Genomic DNA, 20,631 nt, shown 5'->3' on the forward strand with positions numbered 1-20,631 from the left:
AATGTGAGTCTATTGAGCATGACTTGGGTCTGCTGAGAAACAATTGCTGAAGTTCATTTAGTTTAGTCTCTTTTTTAGAAGTATCTGTAAAATTTGTTGAGGTATAAGTTTGTTAAAATAAAATTATTTGTGGGCTTTATTGTTGTGAAACCAATTATATGTTTGTATTCTCCTTATTTTTTTCCATTAAGAGCGGACGCTGGCTGCCATTTGTCAATTTAACGTGTCTAGCTTACGGTCTCATCAAAACTGAACACACTGGTTTGTAGTGCAAACTGTTTTACCATTTACTGATTTTTACCATTTACGACTTCCCTATGGTGGCTTATAAACTGGAAGTCTCACACTTTACCAGAAAATAGCTTACTTCCGCATTGAAAAATACAGTGGATATTGTGATCATATTGCATTTTTTATGAACAACATTATATTTGCTTTAATATGAATAAACATTTTTGATATTTGCCATATCCCAGCCTATAAATACTGCAGTATGTGCTATCAAAAAAAAAAAAAAAAAAAAAAACATTTTCCCAAAAAGATAAATTATATTAAAGGAACACTCCACTTTTTTAGGAAATAGGCTCATTCTCCAACTCCCCCGAGTTAATAAGTTGAGTTTTACCATTTTGAAATCCATTCAGCCGTTCTCCTGTTCTGCCGATATCACTTTTAGCATAGCTTAGCATAGATCATTGAATCCTATTAGACCAATAGCATCACGTTCAAAAATGACCAACGAGTTTCCATATTTGCCCTATTTAAAACTTGACTCTTCTGTAGTTATATCGTGTACTAAGACCGGTGGAAATGCAAAGCTGCGAGTTTCTAGGCTGATAAGATTAGGAACTACACTCCCATTCCGGCGTAATAGTCAAGGAAGTTTGCTGCCGTAATAAGGCATATTATTAAGGCAGCAAACTTCCTTGACTATTACGCCAGAATGGTAGTGTAGTTCCTAATCTTATCAGCCTAGAAACTCACAGCTTTGCATTTCCACCGGTCTTAGTACACGATATAACTGCAGAAGAGTCAAGTTTTAAATACAACAAATATGGAAACTCGTTGGTCATTTTTGAACGCGATGCTACTGGTCTAATAGGATTCAATGATCTATGCTAAGCTATGCTAAAAGTGATATCGCCAGAACAGGAGAACGGCTGAATGGATTTCAAAACGGTAAAACCCAACTTATTAACTCGGGGGGAGATGGAGAATGAGCCTATTTCCAAAAAAAGTGGAGTGTTCCTTTAAAGGAATACAGAGGGTGTGTATGCTCTGAGCCTGCAGTTCCTCCAACCCACCACATGAGGTTCCTCCTCACCAGCATTTGGGCTGATTTTCACTGACCGCACACACCTGGGTTACACGTTTTCTCTAGTTTTATATTAAGTAGTTATTCATGTGTCAGTTACAATTTTTTTGATTGACTGATCTGTAGACTTTTGTCTGTTGTGATAGATGGTAACCTACTGACTAAAGCTCAAGGCCATGAATATGAGATCTTAAAAGAATAAACTGTAAACCATTGTGCCCTTGACCCCAAAGAGTTTCCAAAGGGACTGGTTTTATTTGCCTGTTGACAATAATGGTTTGAATTTGCATAATCTAACTCTTAATACATTTTTAGCACAAGATGCTAAACACAGGTTAGTTGGTGTTATTGACATGTATAGATGAAAATAAGATGTTAAGTAAATATTTCAGCTTTCACATCGTGTTCAATGTAATGAGCATACACTGCTCACAAAACCTCCCAGATACAAACCTTGAGTCAAAGAAGAGTAACAGTGCTTACTATCCTATCTTCAAGAGAGGATTTATGTTTGATAATTCAGTTTCAGCCTTTTAAAAAATAAGTAAATTATTGTGCCTGGAAGGAGGTCAGTGTGGATCTATATTTTAAAGAAAGGCTTCTCTGTTACCCTCCATATAATGAATCTTCTGTGATCTCAGATCATATGATTCAGAGGACATCATGTAGCTTTGTACGATTCACTGCTGATGCAGATGTGTAATCAGTTTTAATGTCAAATCTCTCAATTCTCCACATGATCTGAAATTGTATGATGTCATGCATAGAAATAAGATTTTATTTTGAGGTGTTGACAAGATTTACAAATATTAATTTTATGGGATCAGAACCCTTCCCTTTAGAACGCTAGAGGGAGGCATGTGTCCTCTTAAAGGGATAGTTCACCCAGTGCTTCTTTCTTCTGCTTAACACTCACTCACACAAAGACATTTTGAAGAATGTGATTAAGCAAACAGTTTCTTGTCACCATCGACTTCCACAGCATTTTTAAAGGAACACTCCACTTTTTTTTGGAAATAGGCTCATTCTCCATCTCTCCCTGAGTTAATAAGTTGAGTTTTAGTGTTTTGAAATCCATTCAGCCGTTCTCCTGTTCTGGCGATATCAATTTTAGCATAGCTTAGCATAGATCATTGAATCCTATTAGACCAATAGCATCGCGTTCAAAAATGACCAACGAGTTTCCATATTTGTCCTATTTAAAACTTGACTCTTCTGTAGTTATATCATGTGTAAAGAAGAGCCAAGTTTTCAATATGACAAATATTAAAACTCGTTGGTCATTTTTGAACGCAATGCTAAATCTGGATGATCTATGCTAAAAGTGATATCGCCAGAACAGGAGAATGGCTGAATGGATTTCAAAATGGTAAAACCCAACTTATTAACTCGGGGGGAGTTGGAGAATTTCCAAAAAAAGTGGAGTGTTCCTTTAAGGGTGAATACATGATGATTTACATTTTTTGAATGAATTATCCCTTTAAGAAATGTTTCTGCTGGTGACTCCCATGCTTGTGTATTTTAAAGTTTTACCTGTTAAAGGATATATACTACTGAGGACAATCAAGTGTACTCACATGAGACTGCAGTCCAATCATTAGGCTAATAAAAGCCATATTATTTTATGTGGAGGTGTTGTCTCAGGGGGGCCACTATGTTAAAATCACATTAACAGTCCAATGCTACTCACTTATCTTGGTAACACTCCTATTATTAGACACTTTCACACATGGCCTGAATGACATAAACAAAGCTTTTAAACCTTGTATGTTGGTGTTGTATTTATGCTGCTAAAGTATTACTCAGCTTGTTCTGAGGAAACAATTTGCCTGTCCTGTGAATCCTTCACTTTTTGGCCTAGTTTGTTTGTTTGCATTGATTTGGATTTGTGTACTTATGTATCTTTGAGAACTCTCAAAAGAAAAGGCACAATAGCTGTCACTGGGGTGGTACCTTTGCAAAAGGCACGTCTTTGTACCTACACTGTTAAAAACAAAGGTGCTTCACAATGCCATAGAAGTCTAAAGAACCTTTAACATCTGAAGAACCTTTCTGTTTCACAAAAGATTCTTTGTGGCGAAAGGTTCTTAAGATTCTAAAAAAGTTAGAAAAAGATGGTTCTTTAAAGAACCTTTGACTGAATGGTTCTTTGTGGAACCGAAAATGGTTCTTCTATAGCATCACTGTGAAGAACCTTTTAAAGCACCTTTATTTTTAAGAGTGTAAATAGAGCATATTAGAACATTAAAGGTATATATTAGCACCTCAGGTGTAGATATTAGTACCTTTTGAGAAGATACTGCCTCAGTGACAGATTTTATACCTTTTTTCTTAGAATGAGAGTTAAATAAAGTACACAGTACTGCCAGTGACAAGCTGTTGTACTCCTAAAGTTTTATTTAGAGTGTAGTTTCATGTACTCTTTATCTTATATTTCTACAATAATGTGGAATTAATTGCAAGCTGTTGTGAAAGTTTGTCATTTGCTGTTTTTCCTTCACATACATTTTCAAGGCTGTTTGAACTTCTGGTAAGACTGAAGTCTTCTTACAAGGCACGCATTGAAAATGTGTGATTTTCTGAGACAGCATAGGAAATGTGGGCAGCTGGTCCAGTTCTACACAGCTGTGATTGAATCTGTCCTCTCAACCTCTATGTTCGTCTGGTTTGGCTCTGCATCATCGCACTCTAAGAGGAAATAATTGGTTGCCAGCTCTCCTCACTCACAGACATAAGCATCTACAGAAGGATGAAAATGTAGGTGGGAAAAATCATGGTCGACCCATCCTACCATAACCATTTTCTTTTTTACGGTCTCCCCTCACAACAGAAAAGAGTTGTGCCCTGAAAACTAGGACAAATCGACACCTGCACAGCTTCTTTCCCCAGGCCAGAGCTCCTGCCAACATGGTCAATTCCCTCAGCATTGCTTTGCAACCCAGCAAACCTTTTTATTCTCATTCCAACTTTCAGTAAGTTATCTTACAGTGTTTTGTTAAACTTTTTGTTTGCCATGCAAAATCATTCATTTTGTGCCCTTAAGCCATTCAATAATGCCACTGAATTACGACAGCATGACCAAGCAGCTTGCATACAAAGCAAAATATTTAACAAAAGTAAGGTTTTAAATGATAAAACACCAGAAAAAAAAATTCAAAAATGATGTGCAAATTTTATATATTAAATATTTGGACACATACCTGTTGCTGACTTGAGGGGAACTGACTTCTAAACTGTACTTCCACTAAAGTTATCTTTGGACTTTGGACACTGCAACAGTTGCAATATGATGCCATGCTCTCCAGCATCCTTTTTAAAACTAAAACACAATTAATATATATATGTAAAATACAGTCATATAATAAACATACTTATATGTAATGGATACATATTTAGGGCCAATATGTGTGTCTATAAGAATTTATTGCTATATGTTAAAACAAGATTCTAGTATTGAATATCTTAGATTTCAGATGCCATATGTGACCATGAACAACAAAACCAGTCACAAGGGTCAATTTTTTGAAAATGAGATTTATACATCATATCTGATAGCTGAATAAATAAGTTTTTTGTTGATGTATGGTTTGTTAAGAAAGGACAATATTTCGCCAAAATACAACTATTTGCAAATCTGGAATCTGAGGGTGCCAAAAATTCTAAATATTTAAAATTAAACACTAAAATTGTCCTAATGAAGTTCTTAGCAATGCTTATTACTAATCAAAAATTACATTTTGATATATTTACTATAGGAACTTTATAAAATATCTTTGTGGAACATGATCTATACTTAATATCCTAACGATTTTTGGCATAAAAGAAAAATCTATCATTTTGACCCATACTATGTATTTTTGGCCATTGCTACAAATATACCCATGCTACTTATGACTGGTTTTGTGGTCCAGGGTCACATATTGTTGGATACTTTATCTGTGTAACGTAAATAATTTAAAAGGAAGCCAAGGCAGTGTCAACTGTTGCGTCTGAATTAATGTTTTTGAACAAATCGGTTGGGTGAATAATTCAATGACTCATTCGTAAAAACAGTCATTTGTTTTGTTCTTAAAAAACAGGGGTTGAATGAATGATTCAAATGATTCACTTATAAAGACGACTGAAACATTTTTGCCACTGTAACATACTGACAGACAATCTGGAACAAAGACAGACAGGCAAGTCCCAGTGCAGAAATACAAAAACATATATATTATTTATTTAATTTTTTTTCCCTAATGCTCTGCCTTGGCTCTTATCAATAACATCGCTCACACTTTCAGTAGTACTGAACCCCATTAACACTTGAGGGTAGCCCACCCAAGCATAAAAGGAAGAAATTCAAAGCATCTAACCTCTGTTTTTTATCTTTTCAGAAAATTAAGAGATTAAAACTCAATATGGCTTTACAAGTAGTAAACAAGTGTTGACAACTGGTGGTCTTTGCATTTGAAAGCCCACATATTTTCCTCAGTCTGTGACTTGCCAGAAAACGGCAACAAGAAAAATTTCTTCCATCTTCACAACCAGTAAATGATGATGAGTTTTCCTCAATCATATGCCTCCTCTTTGTTTAGGCTTATTCCCTCAGAGCTCTTTCCCGAATTTACTATACCACCTCCCACAACTCTAAATACATCTCCACTGACATTTTGATAAGTTCTTCTTCTCGCTCAGCTGAAATTGCACTTTCATAGATTGAAAATGGCCATTCAGTCATCCATAAACTCTATGTATTTGTGTTGCGAGAAAGCCCCAGATGCATTTTCACATGGCTAATGTCCATATCCTCCTAATGGCCTTTCTGATGGTTTGAATCTGATTTAAGAGCCATGTGTTTCATATTTATGAAGAGAAAAGAGATACAGAGAAAGACAGAGGCAAAGACGAGTGAATGTTTTCCCTTTTTTCTTACAGTCTACTTAAAGGGATAGTTCACCCAAAAATTAAAATTTGATGTGTATCTGCTTACCCCCAGGGCATCCAAGATGTAGGTGACTTTGTTTCTTCAGCAGAACACAAATGAAGATTTTTAAGTCAAACTGGTAAAAAATTAGATAAATACTGTTCAGTTTCTCGCAAAAACCGATCGTTTCGTGTCTTAGAACATCAATGTATCATCACGAGCCGCAGGGTGTAATGTGGATTTGTCTGTGCATGTTTTTGTTTTACTTTTAAAGGTCTGGTGCCCATCCAGTTCCATTATTTGGCTGTCAGACTGCACCGGTTTTAATAAAAAATCTTTGTTTGTGTTCTGCTGAAGAAAGTCACCTACATCTTGGATGCCCTGGGCCCTGTAAGCAGAAAACATCATATTTTCATTTTTGGGTGAACTATCCCTTTAAAAGTGTGTTCAGCAGTTTGGTGCTAATTTAAAATAGTTTACACAGTAAGAAATAAAATGTGTTTTTGTTAAGAATAATCTAAATGTGACTCTGGACCACAAAACCAGGCTTAAGTAGCACAGGTATATTTGTAGCAATCTGCAAAAATACACTGTATGGGTCAAAACTATTGATTTTTCTTTAATGCCAAAAATCATTAGGATAATAAGTAAAGATCATATTCCATGAAAGTATTCTGTAAATTTCCTATCATAAATATATCAAAACTTAATTTTTGATTTATAATATGCATTGCTAAGAATTTCAGTTGGACAACTTTAAAGGTGATTTTCTAAATATTTAGATTTTTTTTTTCACCCTCAGATTCCAGAATTTCAAATAGTTGTATCTTGGTCAAATATTGTCCTATCCTAACAAACCATACATAAAGCGAAACCATATTTATCCAGCTTTATTTGATGTATAAATCTAAAAAAGACTGTACTTATTTACTCATACTTCTTTTAATTATATTTAAGTCCACACTCTGGCAAAACCTGCTGTTCAAAACATTGCAACTAAAGCCAAATGTTTATAAAGATACCTTACTAATATTTTTTTAAAAAGTGTGATCTATTAAGTATAATTTATAAATCATTAAATGCAATTAAACTACAATAATCTGTATAATCCATGTTAATTTATTTGTAACACTTATGTGCTATTAGGCAGGACTTTGATAATTAGGCCATCATCAGATGTCATACAGCATTCACTAAAGATTTTATGGCTAAAAGTTGCTTCTTACAGAAATTTTGAAGCTTCTCTTAAAAATGAGGGGCATGCTCCTCCTAATTTTAGTGCATTTTTAAAGACAAATTATAGTGGTCCTTTTCACAAAATGTAATACAAGTCTCAGGTATCCCCAAAATGCATTGATAAAGTCTTAGCACAAAACACCCCGCAGATCATTTATTATATGCCTATTGTCAGTAAAAGCAGAAACATGCTGTTTTTGTGCATGTCTCTTTAAATTCAAATGAGCTGCTGCTCCCCGCCCCCTTTTCCAGAATAGAGCTGTGCCTTTACAGCTCATACCTCAGATACTCTCAAAAAACATCTGTTTGGTTTTGATTATCATATCTATCGCATTGAAATCATGCTTTTTAAAACCATATTAGTTTAAACTTCTGATATCGAGTTTTATAAACGCACACATCCAAAGCATGCACACAGAAAGCAGCTGTCACATGGAATGTGAGTCTCTTTCATGTCTTATTAAGCTTAAACTGTCAAATACACACAAGTTTAATGTTTAAACACACAAGCGAGTAACAAAAACACTTGGTCTTTGCTCAAACTTTTGCCATGATGTTAGAACCGGTACACCGTTGTCGCTTGCGAAAACTAAATGTGCAGATTAAGGGGTGGTAATATTTCTATGTCACAGGTGGAGCGAAATCTGAGTGGCTTGTTTTTTCACATGCTTGCAGAGAAAGGCTAACCAAAGCTTTACTGGGTTGTCCTTTTTCACATTTTCTGGATTGGTAGATACACCAGAGATCTGATCATAGCACTTAAACACGGAAAAAAGTCAGATTTTCATGATATGTAGACTTTAAGAGTAATTTAGTAAGACTTACTCAAAATAATCAGAAGCATTACAAGAAGTTTCTGCCCCCTGGAACCCTCACAGACCTCTTGCTTGGGGCCTACAAAACTCTAAACAAGCTCCTAAGTATATAACTTGTTTTGTTACCCCACCGAGTCTGTAACCATAAGAAAACATGATAGTGTTATTGCAAGTATAAAAAATGCACAATGTAGTTGAAGCTAAGAAGACCCTTATATATGACTTCGGGGTGCTGTAATGCTCTCTGTAGTGTGAATTCGATAGAACACAAATCAATACAAAGCACAACATATGGTTCGAAAGTAGTTAAAAGGAAGAATAGCTAGAGGAGAACAATGTTTGTGTGTTTTGTCATTCTTTTTAACCTATTGTCATGAGTATTATCAAACATACAAGCTTATACTGTTTCATGTGGGTGAGCAGTGCAAATTCAGAAACATGTTGTGGTGTGTTTGATTATTGAAGATCCTGATGGAGTGTTGGTGAAGTGCCAGGTGACCTCTCAGCACCATACGTTAAACACAACCTTTCTACAAACCTCATTAGCATCACCTTTAACAAGAGAGAATGTTGGCCTGATGGCCTCCGCTGCTGTTTACACATCACTATATACTTTTTAGCGCAAGCAAATTAGCTTCAGTGCGCGAGTAAAAATATCACAATGCTCGTTTTGTGCAGTGAATGAAAACGCTGTCTTTGTATGCCATTTAAGTGAGGTATTTGGTTTAATGTTTTTTTTCTTTGTCCTTGTGAAATATCAATTATTTTCTTGGCAAGCTTAAGAGGGAATGAAATGTGTATGCCCAGGGAAATGTCGCTTTTCTTTTGTGTCTGTCGTTTACCACAGGGAACGACTTCTTTTTTAATCCACCTTTGTTGAAGACAGAAGGGATTGAGATGAATAAAATTGAAACTGACTCTGGCATAAATAAATGAAAGCTCATCTGGGTCTGGGTGCAACACTGGCTGAAAGGAAAATTTTGATTCTGTTTGCGCTTTCTACCATCTTAATAAACAGTCTGTTATAAGGCTGCAAACTTAGAATGCCCTCCTGGTTAAAAAGTATATGAATTTGTATTTTTTTAAAGAAAATTACTAATTGTTGTGTTAGATAAGACTATTATTCCTCGGCTGGGATCATGTAGAGCCCTTTGAAGCTGCATTGAATCTGCTATTTGGACCTTCAACCCATTAGCCACCACTGAAGTCCATTGTATGGAGAAAAATCCATTGTTTTCCTAAAAAAACTTAATTTCTTTTTGACTAAAATATGTTGTATCATAGTTCTAAAATTTATGTCATGCTTTACACTTTAATCCAAGCTACTTCTCATGATTTCATGCTAGTACCGTTTTAAATGTCCAAAAATGTATAGCATTTTTTTTTTTGTCACAACATTGGCTCAACCAATGGCATGAGTTTGGGCCAAGCTAAACAGGACTCTTTGAAAATAGTCATCATTTTAGCTATTCTGTTTGGTGACGCAAGTCAGGCAGATATTACTTCATCTTAAAGAGTCTCTTTTTGAATCTCTTTAGCTTTGCAGTGTCAGATAAAATAACATACACAGACCTATATATATATTTCATTTTGAGCTTATATAGACAAATTCACAGCCCATATAAGAGCCATTCATTCTATCCCCGATTGTGTGTCAGATATTCACTGTGCTCTGAGAACAAAGAATCAACACTTCATCAAAGAGAATTCAGCACCATGCTTTTACTCCAGCCTGCCTCTAGTCCCATGCTATTATGGCCAGAGATATTAAAGGCCAGAGAAGGTGAGGACGAAACACAACTACCAAAAAAAAAAAAAAAAAAAGCAATGAGACTGAAAGCGAATGTTCTCTGGAGTGAACCTCAGTAAAAGAGCTCTGTGTATTGTCATGATGATTAACTGTTTATAAAACATTTATGATTTGAAAAGCTCTTGCTTTAAAAAGAAAACTTACTGTACCTTGCAAAAGTATTCATACCCTTTCATTTTTTTCCACGTTTTGTTTTGTTGCAGCCTTATGTTAAACTGCTTTAAATTACTTTTTTCCACATCAGTATGGACTTCATACACCAAAATGACAAAGCACAAAAAACGGTTTGTAACAACTTTGCTAATTTGTTAGAAATAAAACAATGATTCCACTGCATAAGTATTCATACCCTTGTGGGACACTTTAGCTCAGGAGCATTCATATTGCTTGTAGATGTTACTACACTTCGAGTGGAGTTAACCTGCGGCAAATTCAATAGAATGAGTATGATTTGGGAAGGCACGCACATCTTAACAGTTGAAAATGCATATCAGAGCAAAAAAAAAAAAAAAAAGCCCATTTAAAAAGGTCCATTTAAGGTTCACAGGAGCATGTAGTCTCCATTATCCATAATGGAAGAAGTTTGAAACTGGCCTCCTGGCTAAACTGAGTAATTGATGGAGAAGGGCTTTGGTTAGACTGTAACCAAGAAGCTGATGGTCACTCTAGTTGAGCTATATATATGATCATATATGCAGATGGGAGAAACCTACAGAAGGACAAACATCACTGCAACACTCCACCGATCTGGGCTTTATAGCGGTGTGACCAAACTCAAACCTCTCCTCAGTAAAAACACATGAAAACACACTTGAAATGCACAACAAAGCAACTAAAGGACCCCCAGACTGTGTGAAACAAGATTCTCTGGTCTGATGAACCTCAACTCTAAGCATCATGTTTGGAGGAAAGCAGGCACTGCTCATCACCTTCACAGTACCATCCCAACAGTAACATGTGGTGGTAGCAACTTCATGCTGTGGGGCTGTTTTTTAGCAGCAGATTACAGAGTAGAAAGAAAAGCTCAACATGGCAAAATATAGAGATGGCCTTAATGAAAACCCAGTCCAGAGCATTCAGTACCTCAGACTGGGCAGAATGTTCACCTTCCAACAAGACAATAACCCTAAGCACACAGTGGCTCACAGCCTGGGCTTGAACTCAGTCAAACATTTCTGGAGAAACCTGAAAATGTCTGCCAGCCTCCAACCAAGCTGACAGAGCGTGAGGAGAAGAATGGAAGATAATTGCCAAATTCAGATGTGCAAACCTTGTCACATCATACAAAAAAGACTGTAAAAAGGCTGTAAAGGTGGTTGCAAACTAAGTACAGCGTTAAGGGTATGAATACATATGCAATGTACTGATTTCTGTGTTTTATTTTAAATACATTTGCAAAGTTGTCACACATTTTTTGCTTTGTTATTTTGGTGTATGGAGTGTAAACTAATGTGGATAAAAGTTATTTAAAGAAGTTTAACATAAGACTGTAATATGAAATGAAGGGGAATGAATAATTTTGCAAGGCACAGTATAAAGAATAGATTTTAATAAATAATTATGGAATGTGAGATGTCAGTGTTAAGTTGTCTTTCATAGTTATATATAGCTGTAACACAACATGAGTTTTCATGTTATTATATTAATTACGAGTGGGTGCGGGTTAAAATTATGTGCAGCAATGTTAACTGATGTGTTCATTAGAAGTGCTAGCAACTCAGCAGTCAGTCTCATTATATATCACCTGTAAATAAAAGTACACTGACTGTATGAGAATGAGTCTTACTGTCAGATATTAACCACACCACGTTAAGACAGTTTTGACATATTGTTGGATTCTGCAGCAACTGAACAGTGTCACATTAAACAAAGATAATAAATCATAACTGTCACTTTTTAAAATTACCTTGTGGCTATTATGTTTTATACTTTTTTATATACACTTTTTATTACATCTTATACCATCCCAAGTTGTCCAGTCACAAGTGGTCTCAAGTGACCACCTGTAATGGGATTTTGTCAAGGGAAGTGTCTCTGATTTTGGTTAAAGGCTACAGAGATTGCCTGTGGAGATCGGAGGGGAAAACAGAGCCATAAGATTCTGGCTACGATTCAGGAAGGACTCTTGGCTATTATAAGAGCATTAGGTTAGGGCTCCTGTGCATTACGCCTTATTGTAAAAAGCCAGCGGCAGCTGTTACTCTACGGCCTGTTTTTATGCTGAAGGTATGTGGTCAATGATCATTTAAATTACGCAACTGACATGTTCAAGGCACAGCAAGGTAGTAAGGACATTGTTAAAATGGCCCATGTGCCATCAGTGATTCAACCAGAATGTTATGAAGCTATGAGATTATGAGGAAAGCAAACATACCAATTTTATTTAACAATTTTTTCTCTTCCATGTCAGTTGTGTTGCTGTCTATTCGGGGTCAGAAAGCTCTTGGATTTCATCAAAAATATCTTAATTTGTGTTCTAAAGATGAATGAAGGTCTTACAAGTTTGGAATGACATGAGGGTGGGTAATTAATGACAGAAAATTCTCTCAGCTGACAAATTTGACCATGGAGTCAAAAAGAGAGAGAACCACTGCATTAGTATCTCTAGTACTGAGTTCAACTAATGTTTATGTTTTGTCTCTACAACCTTTGAATAAACTGCTAAGCTTTATCAATTACCTTCTTATCCTATGTCCAATAAGGCTTTATAATTCTAATATCCTCTCCAGTCTGCAGTCTTTTAAAGCATCAGAAAGTGTAATGAGCCGTATCAAGTTAATGGAACGTTGTGAACAGGGCTGAAAACATCTCATCATGGGTCATAAGCTTGAATAAAGCTTTATTGCTGCAAAAACATGCTGTCTTAAAGCAAGAGGAGGTGTGTGTCGATTTCAGTATGTGGATGGATTCCACCTTCTCCGCTTAGTATACATAAGCAAGCACATTTCTGCAAAGAGCAGAGATGAATCTTTGAGTATAGACTCTCTGTGTAAGAGATTTGCATCCCATGGTGCTGGTAATTTGGTGGATCTTTAAAGAATTTATCTGTGTCCCTGATTCTAATCAATAATAGTAAAGTGTTTGCACACAGACTAACAATGGCTTGGTAATTGCTGTGACTGGAAATCGGAACAAATTTGAGCCAGCCATTTGAATGCATTTCTATTTTTTTTTTTACCCAGTGCATGAATGCAAAATATCCTTTCACTCTATCCATTTTCATGGGCTCAGTTGGAGTGATCAAACACGCACTGCTGAAATCATTCAAACTAGTGCCCATCATAGCAGGACTACTGCTTTCTCATTCTTTACCCACACTGCAACAGAGCCTCAGTCACACATCAGTCACATTGTCCTCTGAGGCTATGTTCTTGTTTTTCTTGTGTGGGAAAACAATGCATCAACAATACCATATATTATAGGCTTGAGCAGATTAGAAGGTCCGCTTTTCATGACGAACATTGCCATTAGACTCAGTGCTTGATTTTTAGCTATGGCTGTAATTTTGAACTTAACTTCACAAGTTCACCTACCCATCCGGTCCTGATGGTCAATGGTAAATGAACATGGCTTGCTGTCTTCAGTGGAGGTTTGAACTTGAGGCTTGGCTTGAGCTCCGAGTTCAACTGCCCCATTGTGGTACTACCTAATGGAGCAAACTGACAAGACACTGACAAAGCACCAACAGACAACACAGAGCAGGTTACTTTTGTTATAAAACAAAGTCTCAGCTTTCAAAATTTGTCATTTCAAGAAATTTAAACAATAAATATTATTTTGTGGCTCTTTAATGTGTCATGACAGATTTCTGTAGTGCCTCAGTTCAAGCGGCACATGAACCAATCATCTCCTGCTCTTTACTAGTTTTAGCACAAAGAAACATGAATAAACATCAGAAGGTATCTTGTTTCAACTGCAGACAGATGTCAATACACACCATTTTAAAGTTCAAGTTTACAGAAGGTAATCTACTCTCCTGTCTGCTTTGTTTGTCTGACAAAAATGGCAGATTCAGAGTTATGATTGGCCAGATCACCTGTCAATCAAACTCCCTGCTAACGGTCAAACAATAAATACCATTTTGTGGCTCTTTAATGCGTCATGACAGATCACTGCAGTGCCTCAGTTCAAGCGGCACATGAACTGATCATCTCTTTTTCATTACTAGTTATAGCATGAAATAAACACAAGTGAACATAAGAAGGTATCTTGTTTCAACCACGGTAAGACGTCAATACACACCATTTTTCAAGTTCAAGTCCACTAACGTTAATCTACTCTACTGTCTGCTTTGTTTGTAGCACAAAATGGCAGATTCAGTGTTATGATTGGTCAGGGGTGAATAAAGGCCTCCTGTAGTGAATTAATGCATTTTTGTAAGAAAAATATCCATATTTAAAACGTAATAATCACTTTAATCTAGCTTGCGCCAACTGCTTGTACACAGAAGCCCTTCCAGGCGGATGATGTTGCATGCGGCGGGGAGTCTCGCACAAACCAACATTTGTTTACAGAAGCAAAGGAAGCAAAATTTCCTTACTTTAACAAAGGAAAACCAATCTCCTCTTGGCTTAAATCAAAATCCTCTGATATTTTTCTTTACAAATCCTTGTTTTGTACATCTAATTCATGACTGGTGCTGTGTTTACCCATCTCTATTCACCCCTTTAGAGCCGTGTAAGGCACGTTTTATTATGGATGGATGCACTTTATTGGACTTGTTTTGGACTGATGTAGAGAAACACCCACCCATGCAATTCTAAAGCTTGGAAATGCCAGGATAATTTTTTATGTAACTCAGATTCGTTCATCTTTATCCACTGACAGCTATTCGAAAGTTGGCATGTATTTATTGCAGTGTTTTTTCTTTTCACGGGTCATGCAACTGCAACTGAGATGATGGGAATGCTAACAAGACATCTCTCTCCAGGTATAATAGTTATATTATACATCCCCAGTAAGCTTATTAACCTAGAGACAAACAAATATTCTCTATTCAACTTTAATCAAAGCAAATTCACATCTTTTAATGTAAAAAAGATGCATAAATGCAGATAAATAGAAATGAGGGAAGTAGTATTCAGAGAGAGTCACCTATCTCTCTTGGCACTGTACTTTGTTCGTCTCTATCTCCAAAGACAGCACATGCACACAAGCGTGAAATCAAAGCTCATTCTCTCTCATCTTTTCTCAAGGCCTTGATCCCTTTTCAGTTTTTCACTCACATACTGCCTTGCTTTCTTCATTTTCTCTATCTGCCTAAGATTTCACCCATATATTTCTTTCTCACCTATTCTCTTTTCACTCCACATTTCTCTCTGACATATTTGCTTTATTTCCTCCAAGCAGATCTGCAATAGAATTCACAGATAATTTGCAATACTGGTCACAGTTTATCACAATATTTGACGCATTAATACATCCTTTGTTTAAACAGCCAAAATGCTTGTGACTGAATGGACATCTTCTTGCTTTGTAACTGAAATTTCAAAGGCACAAAGCAGTAATATATGCAAAAGCCTTTGCAAAATCTGGCCTATTGCATAATGTTCTGCTGTCTCTACAGCATATTTACAGAAAGTCTAAAAAAAGCTCTCTTTCTCTCTTTCACACACTCCTCTTCACACCTGCATCTACACATTAACACAGGTCATTATCACTTAGCTTTCTTCTCTGTTTCCTTTTGCATTCTCCTCTCTGCCAGTAAAATCTCACTTTTTATTTCTAGCTACATTTTGAAAGCATTTCCTTCACTTTGCCACCAAACACTCATGCGTCCCGATTTGCTCACCAATTTCTTAAATCTTTTGCAAAGACAGTCTAGCATCCCCTGAGACGCAGCTTGCTGGTAAAGTGAAAAAAATCACACAAAACAAAAACTCTGTGTGGAGCAACAATAGAAAGTAGTTTGTAAGTTTCAGTCAAGTATACATAGTGTTAGTGCGTCGACATGCCCTTGTTCTATCTACCTGGTATGATCCAAACTGTGAGGGAGTTGAAGAAATATGTCTATGCTCAGCAACAAAACTCTCAATTAAACTTGTAGGAACTTACATGACAGTGTTACAAAGGAACTTTTTTTTCCTGCTCCGCTTTCTTAACATCTGACACCCATCCATCCATTTCATTATTTAATGTAATAATGTGAAATATGTGCTAATTTAGCATTACTGAACTGGGAAGGACATTTCCAACTCCTAACATGCTTCGCATGGTTCTGAATGAGAGTAAATCTGTTTTGTCTTGTTGCAGTTTAAGGGGTTACTACTGAAATATTTGAGGATTGGTCTATTTGTTGGTTTACTCAAAGAGAAATTTGCCAATACAGTGATCAGCCTCAATATCCTTGTGCTTCCTGATAACACTCCCTACACATTGCATCTTTTTTTCTTGCTGCTTGTAAAACGAAAATTACATTTACCATAGAACCACAATTGAATTAAGTTCAGACAAAGAATCATATATTTCTTTCCCGCAACGTCTACTGGAAAGTCTTCCCAGAAGAATGGAAGCTTTTAGGGATGTTCCTCTCAGGGGATGATGGGAAGGATAAGATACTAATCGGCTACGGAGCTCCAGGAACATCCAGAGGGCGTTACCGTGACAACTCACTTTAAGGCGCTTGCGGGTCTTTCCAAAAGACATTTGCATTATACTCATTTCTGTGCTCATGCAAACTCTGATTCTTCCTCTTTCTTTTTAAATCCTCTTTCTTTTCTTGTAAATGTGCTCTTCTTCTGCTTCTCCCTGTATGTGTAAATGAATGTGTGTGCATGAATCACAAGTCTTGCAAATTACAAATTACAAATGGTATTTGTAATCTTTATTGCTTGTGTCACACTTTGCTAAAATGAGTATGCAGGAAGGATGATGGAGACGTGGAAAACGTTAAACAGCCTTTACTCTTCGAAACACAGGGAATAATCCGGGAAAGGAACACACAAGAATGACGTTTGACAGTGGATGCTCGACACAGGGAAACACAGGGCTTTTAAACACAGGATAATTACAAGGACAGGTGAATGGAATCATACTAAACGAGAACAGAAAACTTGACCATAAAAGGAAACTCAGGAATAGAGACAGGTGCAAAACACGGAAAGCAAGTCCATAATCCTGACATAAATCCCCCCTCCCGGAAGGCTTGTCCTCGCGCCGTAAACAACAACAGTGGGAGGAGTGGATGGAAACTTGGGAGGAGGCTCGGGAGGAGGACAGACTTCCAGGAGGAGGATGACAAACAGAGTCCATGAATAGATGAGAGACCTGGGCAGACTAGACGGAGGGAGGAGCCAGGGAGATGACAGGAGGAACCTGAAGCAGGAGGAGCCAAGGAGGAGCCAGGCCACAGCTTGGATGGCTATCCACAGTGGAGCCGATGGAGGGAGACGCCATAGAGGAGAAAGGGCTGACGACTCGAAGGGGGTGACCGACGGTGGCGGAGCAGGTGGTGGAGGAGCCCAAGATGGAGACTGAGAGCTGAAGATGCAGGGTGATGAGGAGGATCTGGAGGGCCGAGGTGGAGCCAATGATGCTGATAACTGTCATGGAGCCGTGGATCCGAGAGGCCGTGGTGGAGCCGGAGCAACAGAGGACCGAGGTGGAGCCAGAGGGACGAGACAAAGCCGGAGGAGTGGTCGATGCCAGACAAAGGCTGAGCTGGAGGGACGAGGGAGCCCGGTGTAGCCAGTGGACTGCCGGGCCACAGTGAAGAGGAAGGAGCTAGGAGCCATGGTGGAACCGCTGGGTCGACAGGCCAAGGCGGAGTCTAGGACTCTGATGCTGGAGGTGGAGACGAGGGATCTTCCAGCCACAATGCCGATGGAGACTGGCAGACCCGCGGCAAAACCACCGCACATATGGAGGACTGAGGGTGAGCAGAGGGGCTGCCAGATGACAGCGGAGGAGGAAGAGGAGCGGGCACAGGAAGGCGCTCAGGAGTTTGCACTTTGCTAAGATCAGTATGCAGGAAGGGCACTGGAGATGTGGAAAACATTAAACAGTCTTTAATCTTCGAAACACAGGGAACACACAAGGATGACGTTTGTCAGCGGATGCTCGACACAGGGAAACACAGGGCTTATAAACACAGGATAATTACAAGGACAAGTGAATAGAATCAAATTAAATGAGAAGAGGAAACATGACCATAAAAGAAAACTTGGGAACAGAGACAGGGGCAAAACATGGAAAAAAAGTCCATAATCCTGACATAATTCCCCCCTCCCGGAAGGCTTGTCCTCGTGTCGTAAACAACAACAGAGGGAGGCGTGGATGGAAACTTAGGAGGAGGCTCGGGAGGAGGACGGACTTCCAGGAGGAGGATGACAAACAGAGTCCATGAGGAGATGAGAGACCAGGGCGGACTAGATGGAGGGAGGAGCCAGGGAGATGACAGGAGAAACCTGGAGCAGGAGGAGCCAAGTAGGACCCAGGCCACAGCCTGGATGGTGACTCACAGTGGAGCCGACGAAGGGAGGACCCATAGAGGACGAAGGGCTGACGACTCCAGGGGGGTGTCCCACGGTGACGGAGCAGGTGGTGGAGGAGCCCAAGATGGAGACTAAGAGCTGAAGATGCAGGGTGATGAGGAGGATCTGGAGGGCCGAGGTGGAGCCAGTGATGCTGATGACTGTCATGGAGCTGTGGATCCAGGAGATTGCGGTGGAGCTGGAGCAACAGAGGACCGAGGTGGAGCCGGAGGGATGAGGCAAAGCCAGAGGAGTGGATTCCTGAGATGCAGGATGGTCGATGCCAGACCAAGACAGAGCTGGAGGGAGGAGCTAGGAGCCATGGTGGAGCCGCTGAGTCGACAGGCCAAGGCAGAGTTTAGGACTCTGATGCTGGAGGTGGAGACGAGGGATCTTCCAGCCACAATGCCGATGGAGACTGGCAGACCCGCGGCGAAACCACCGCACATATGGAGGACTGAGGGTGAGCAGAGGGGCTGCCAGATGACAGCGGAGGAGGAGGAGCGGGCACAGGAAGGCGCTCAGGAGTTTGCACTTTGCTAAGATCAGTATGCAGGAAGGGCGCTGGAGCTGTGGAAAACATTAAACAGTCTTTAATCTTCGAAACACAGGGAACACACAAGGATGACGTTTGTCAGCGGATGCTTGACACAGGGAAACACAGGGCTTATAAACACAGGATAATTACAAGGACAAGTGAATAGAATCAAATTAAATGAGAAGAGGAAACAGGACCATAAAAGAAAACTTGGGAACAGAGACAGGGGTAAAACATGGAAAAAAAGTCCATAATCCTGACATAATTCCCCCCTCCCGGAAGGCTTGTCCTTGTGTCGTAAACAACAACAGAGGGAGGCGTGGATGGAAACTTAGGAGGAGGCTCGGGAGGAGGACGGACTTCCAGGAGGAGGATGACAAACAGAGTCCATGAAGAGATGAGAGACCAGGGCGGACTAGACGGAGGGAGGAGCCAGGGAGATGACAGGAGAAACCTGGAGCAGGAGGAGCCAAGTAGGACCCAGGCCACAGCCTGGATGGTGACTCACAGTGGAGCCGACGAAGGGAGGACCCATAGAGGACGAAGGGCTGACGACTCCAGGGGGGTGTCCCACGGTGACGGAGCAGGTGGTGGAGGAGCCCAAGATGGAGACTGAGAGCTGAAGATGCAGGGTGATGAGGAGGATCTGGAGGGCCGAGGTGGAGCCAATGATGCTGATGACTGTCATGGAGCTGTGGATCCAGGAGATTGCGGTGGAGCCGGAGCAACAGAGGACCGAGGTGGAGCCGGAGGGATGAGGCAAAGCCAGAGGAGTGGATTCCTGAGATGCAGGATGGTCGATGCCAGACCAAGACAGAGCTGGAGGGAGGAGCTAGGAGCCATGGTGGAGCCGCTGAGTCGACAGGCCAAGGCAGAGTCTAGGACTCTGACGCTGGAGGTGGAGACGAGGGATCTTCCAGCCACAATGCCGATGGAGACTGGCAGACCCGCGGCGAAACCACCGCACATATGGAGGACTGAGGGTGAGCAGAGGGGCTGCCAGATGACAGCGGAGGAGGAGGAGCGGGCACAGGAAGGCGCTCAGGAGTTGGCACTTTGCTAAGATCAGTACGCAGGAAGGGCGCTGGAGATGTGGAAAACATTAAACAGTCTTTAATCTTCAAAACACAGGGAACACACAAGGATGACGTTTGTCAGCGGATGCTCGACACAGGGAAACACAGGGCTTATAAACACAGGATAATTACAAGGACAAGTGAATAGAATCAAATTAAATGAGAAGAGGAAACATGACCATAAAAGAAAACTTGGGAACAGAGACAGGGGCAAAACATGGAAAAAAAGTCCATAATCCTGACATAATTCCCCCCTCCCGGAAGGCTTGTCCTCGTGTCGTAAACAACAACAGAGGGAGGCGTGGATGGAAACTTAGGAGGAGGCTCGGGAGGAGGACGGACTTCCAGGAGGAGGATGACAAACAGAGTCCATGAGGAGATGAGAGACCAGGGCGGACTAGATGGAGGGAGGAGCCAGGGAGATGACAGGAGAAACCTGGAGCAGGAGGAGCCAAGTAGGACCC

General features: G+C 39.6%; 1 protein-coding gene across 1 annotated transcript in view; it reads right to left on the reverse strand.

The window, feature by feature from the left end:
* Nucleotides 1–13,717, reverse strand: part of LOC141340837 (protein mono-ADP-ribosyltransferase PARP4-like) — a 24,018-nt gene extending 10,301 nt beyond the window's left edge. Inside the window, exon 1 of the mRNA XM_073845925.1 lies at nucleotides 13,616–13,717. Coding sequence (XP_073702026.1) covers nucleotides 13,616–13,717 — 102 coding nt within the window. The remainder of the gene's footprint in view (nucleotides 1–13,615) is intronic.
* Nucleotides 13,718–20,631: the final 6,914 nt, after the last annotated feature.

Source organism: Garra rufa, chromosome 8 (genome assembly GCF_049309525.1).
Source record: "Garra rufa chromosome 8, GarRuf1.0, whole genome shotgun sequence".
NCBI lineage: Eukaryota > Metazoa > Chordata > Actinopteri > Cypriniformes > Cyprinidae > Garra > Garra rufa.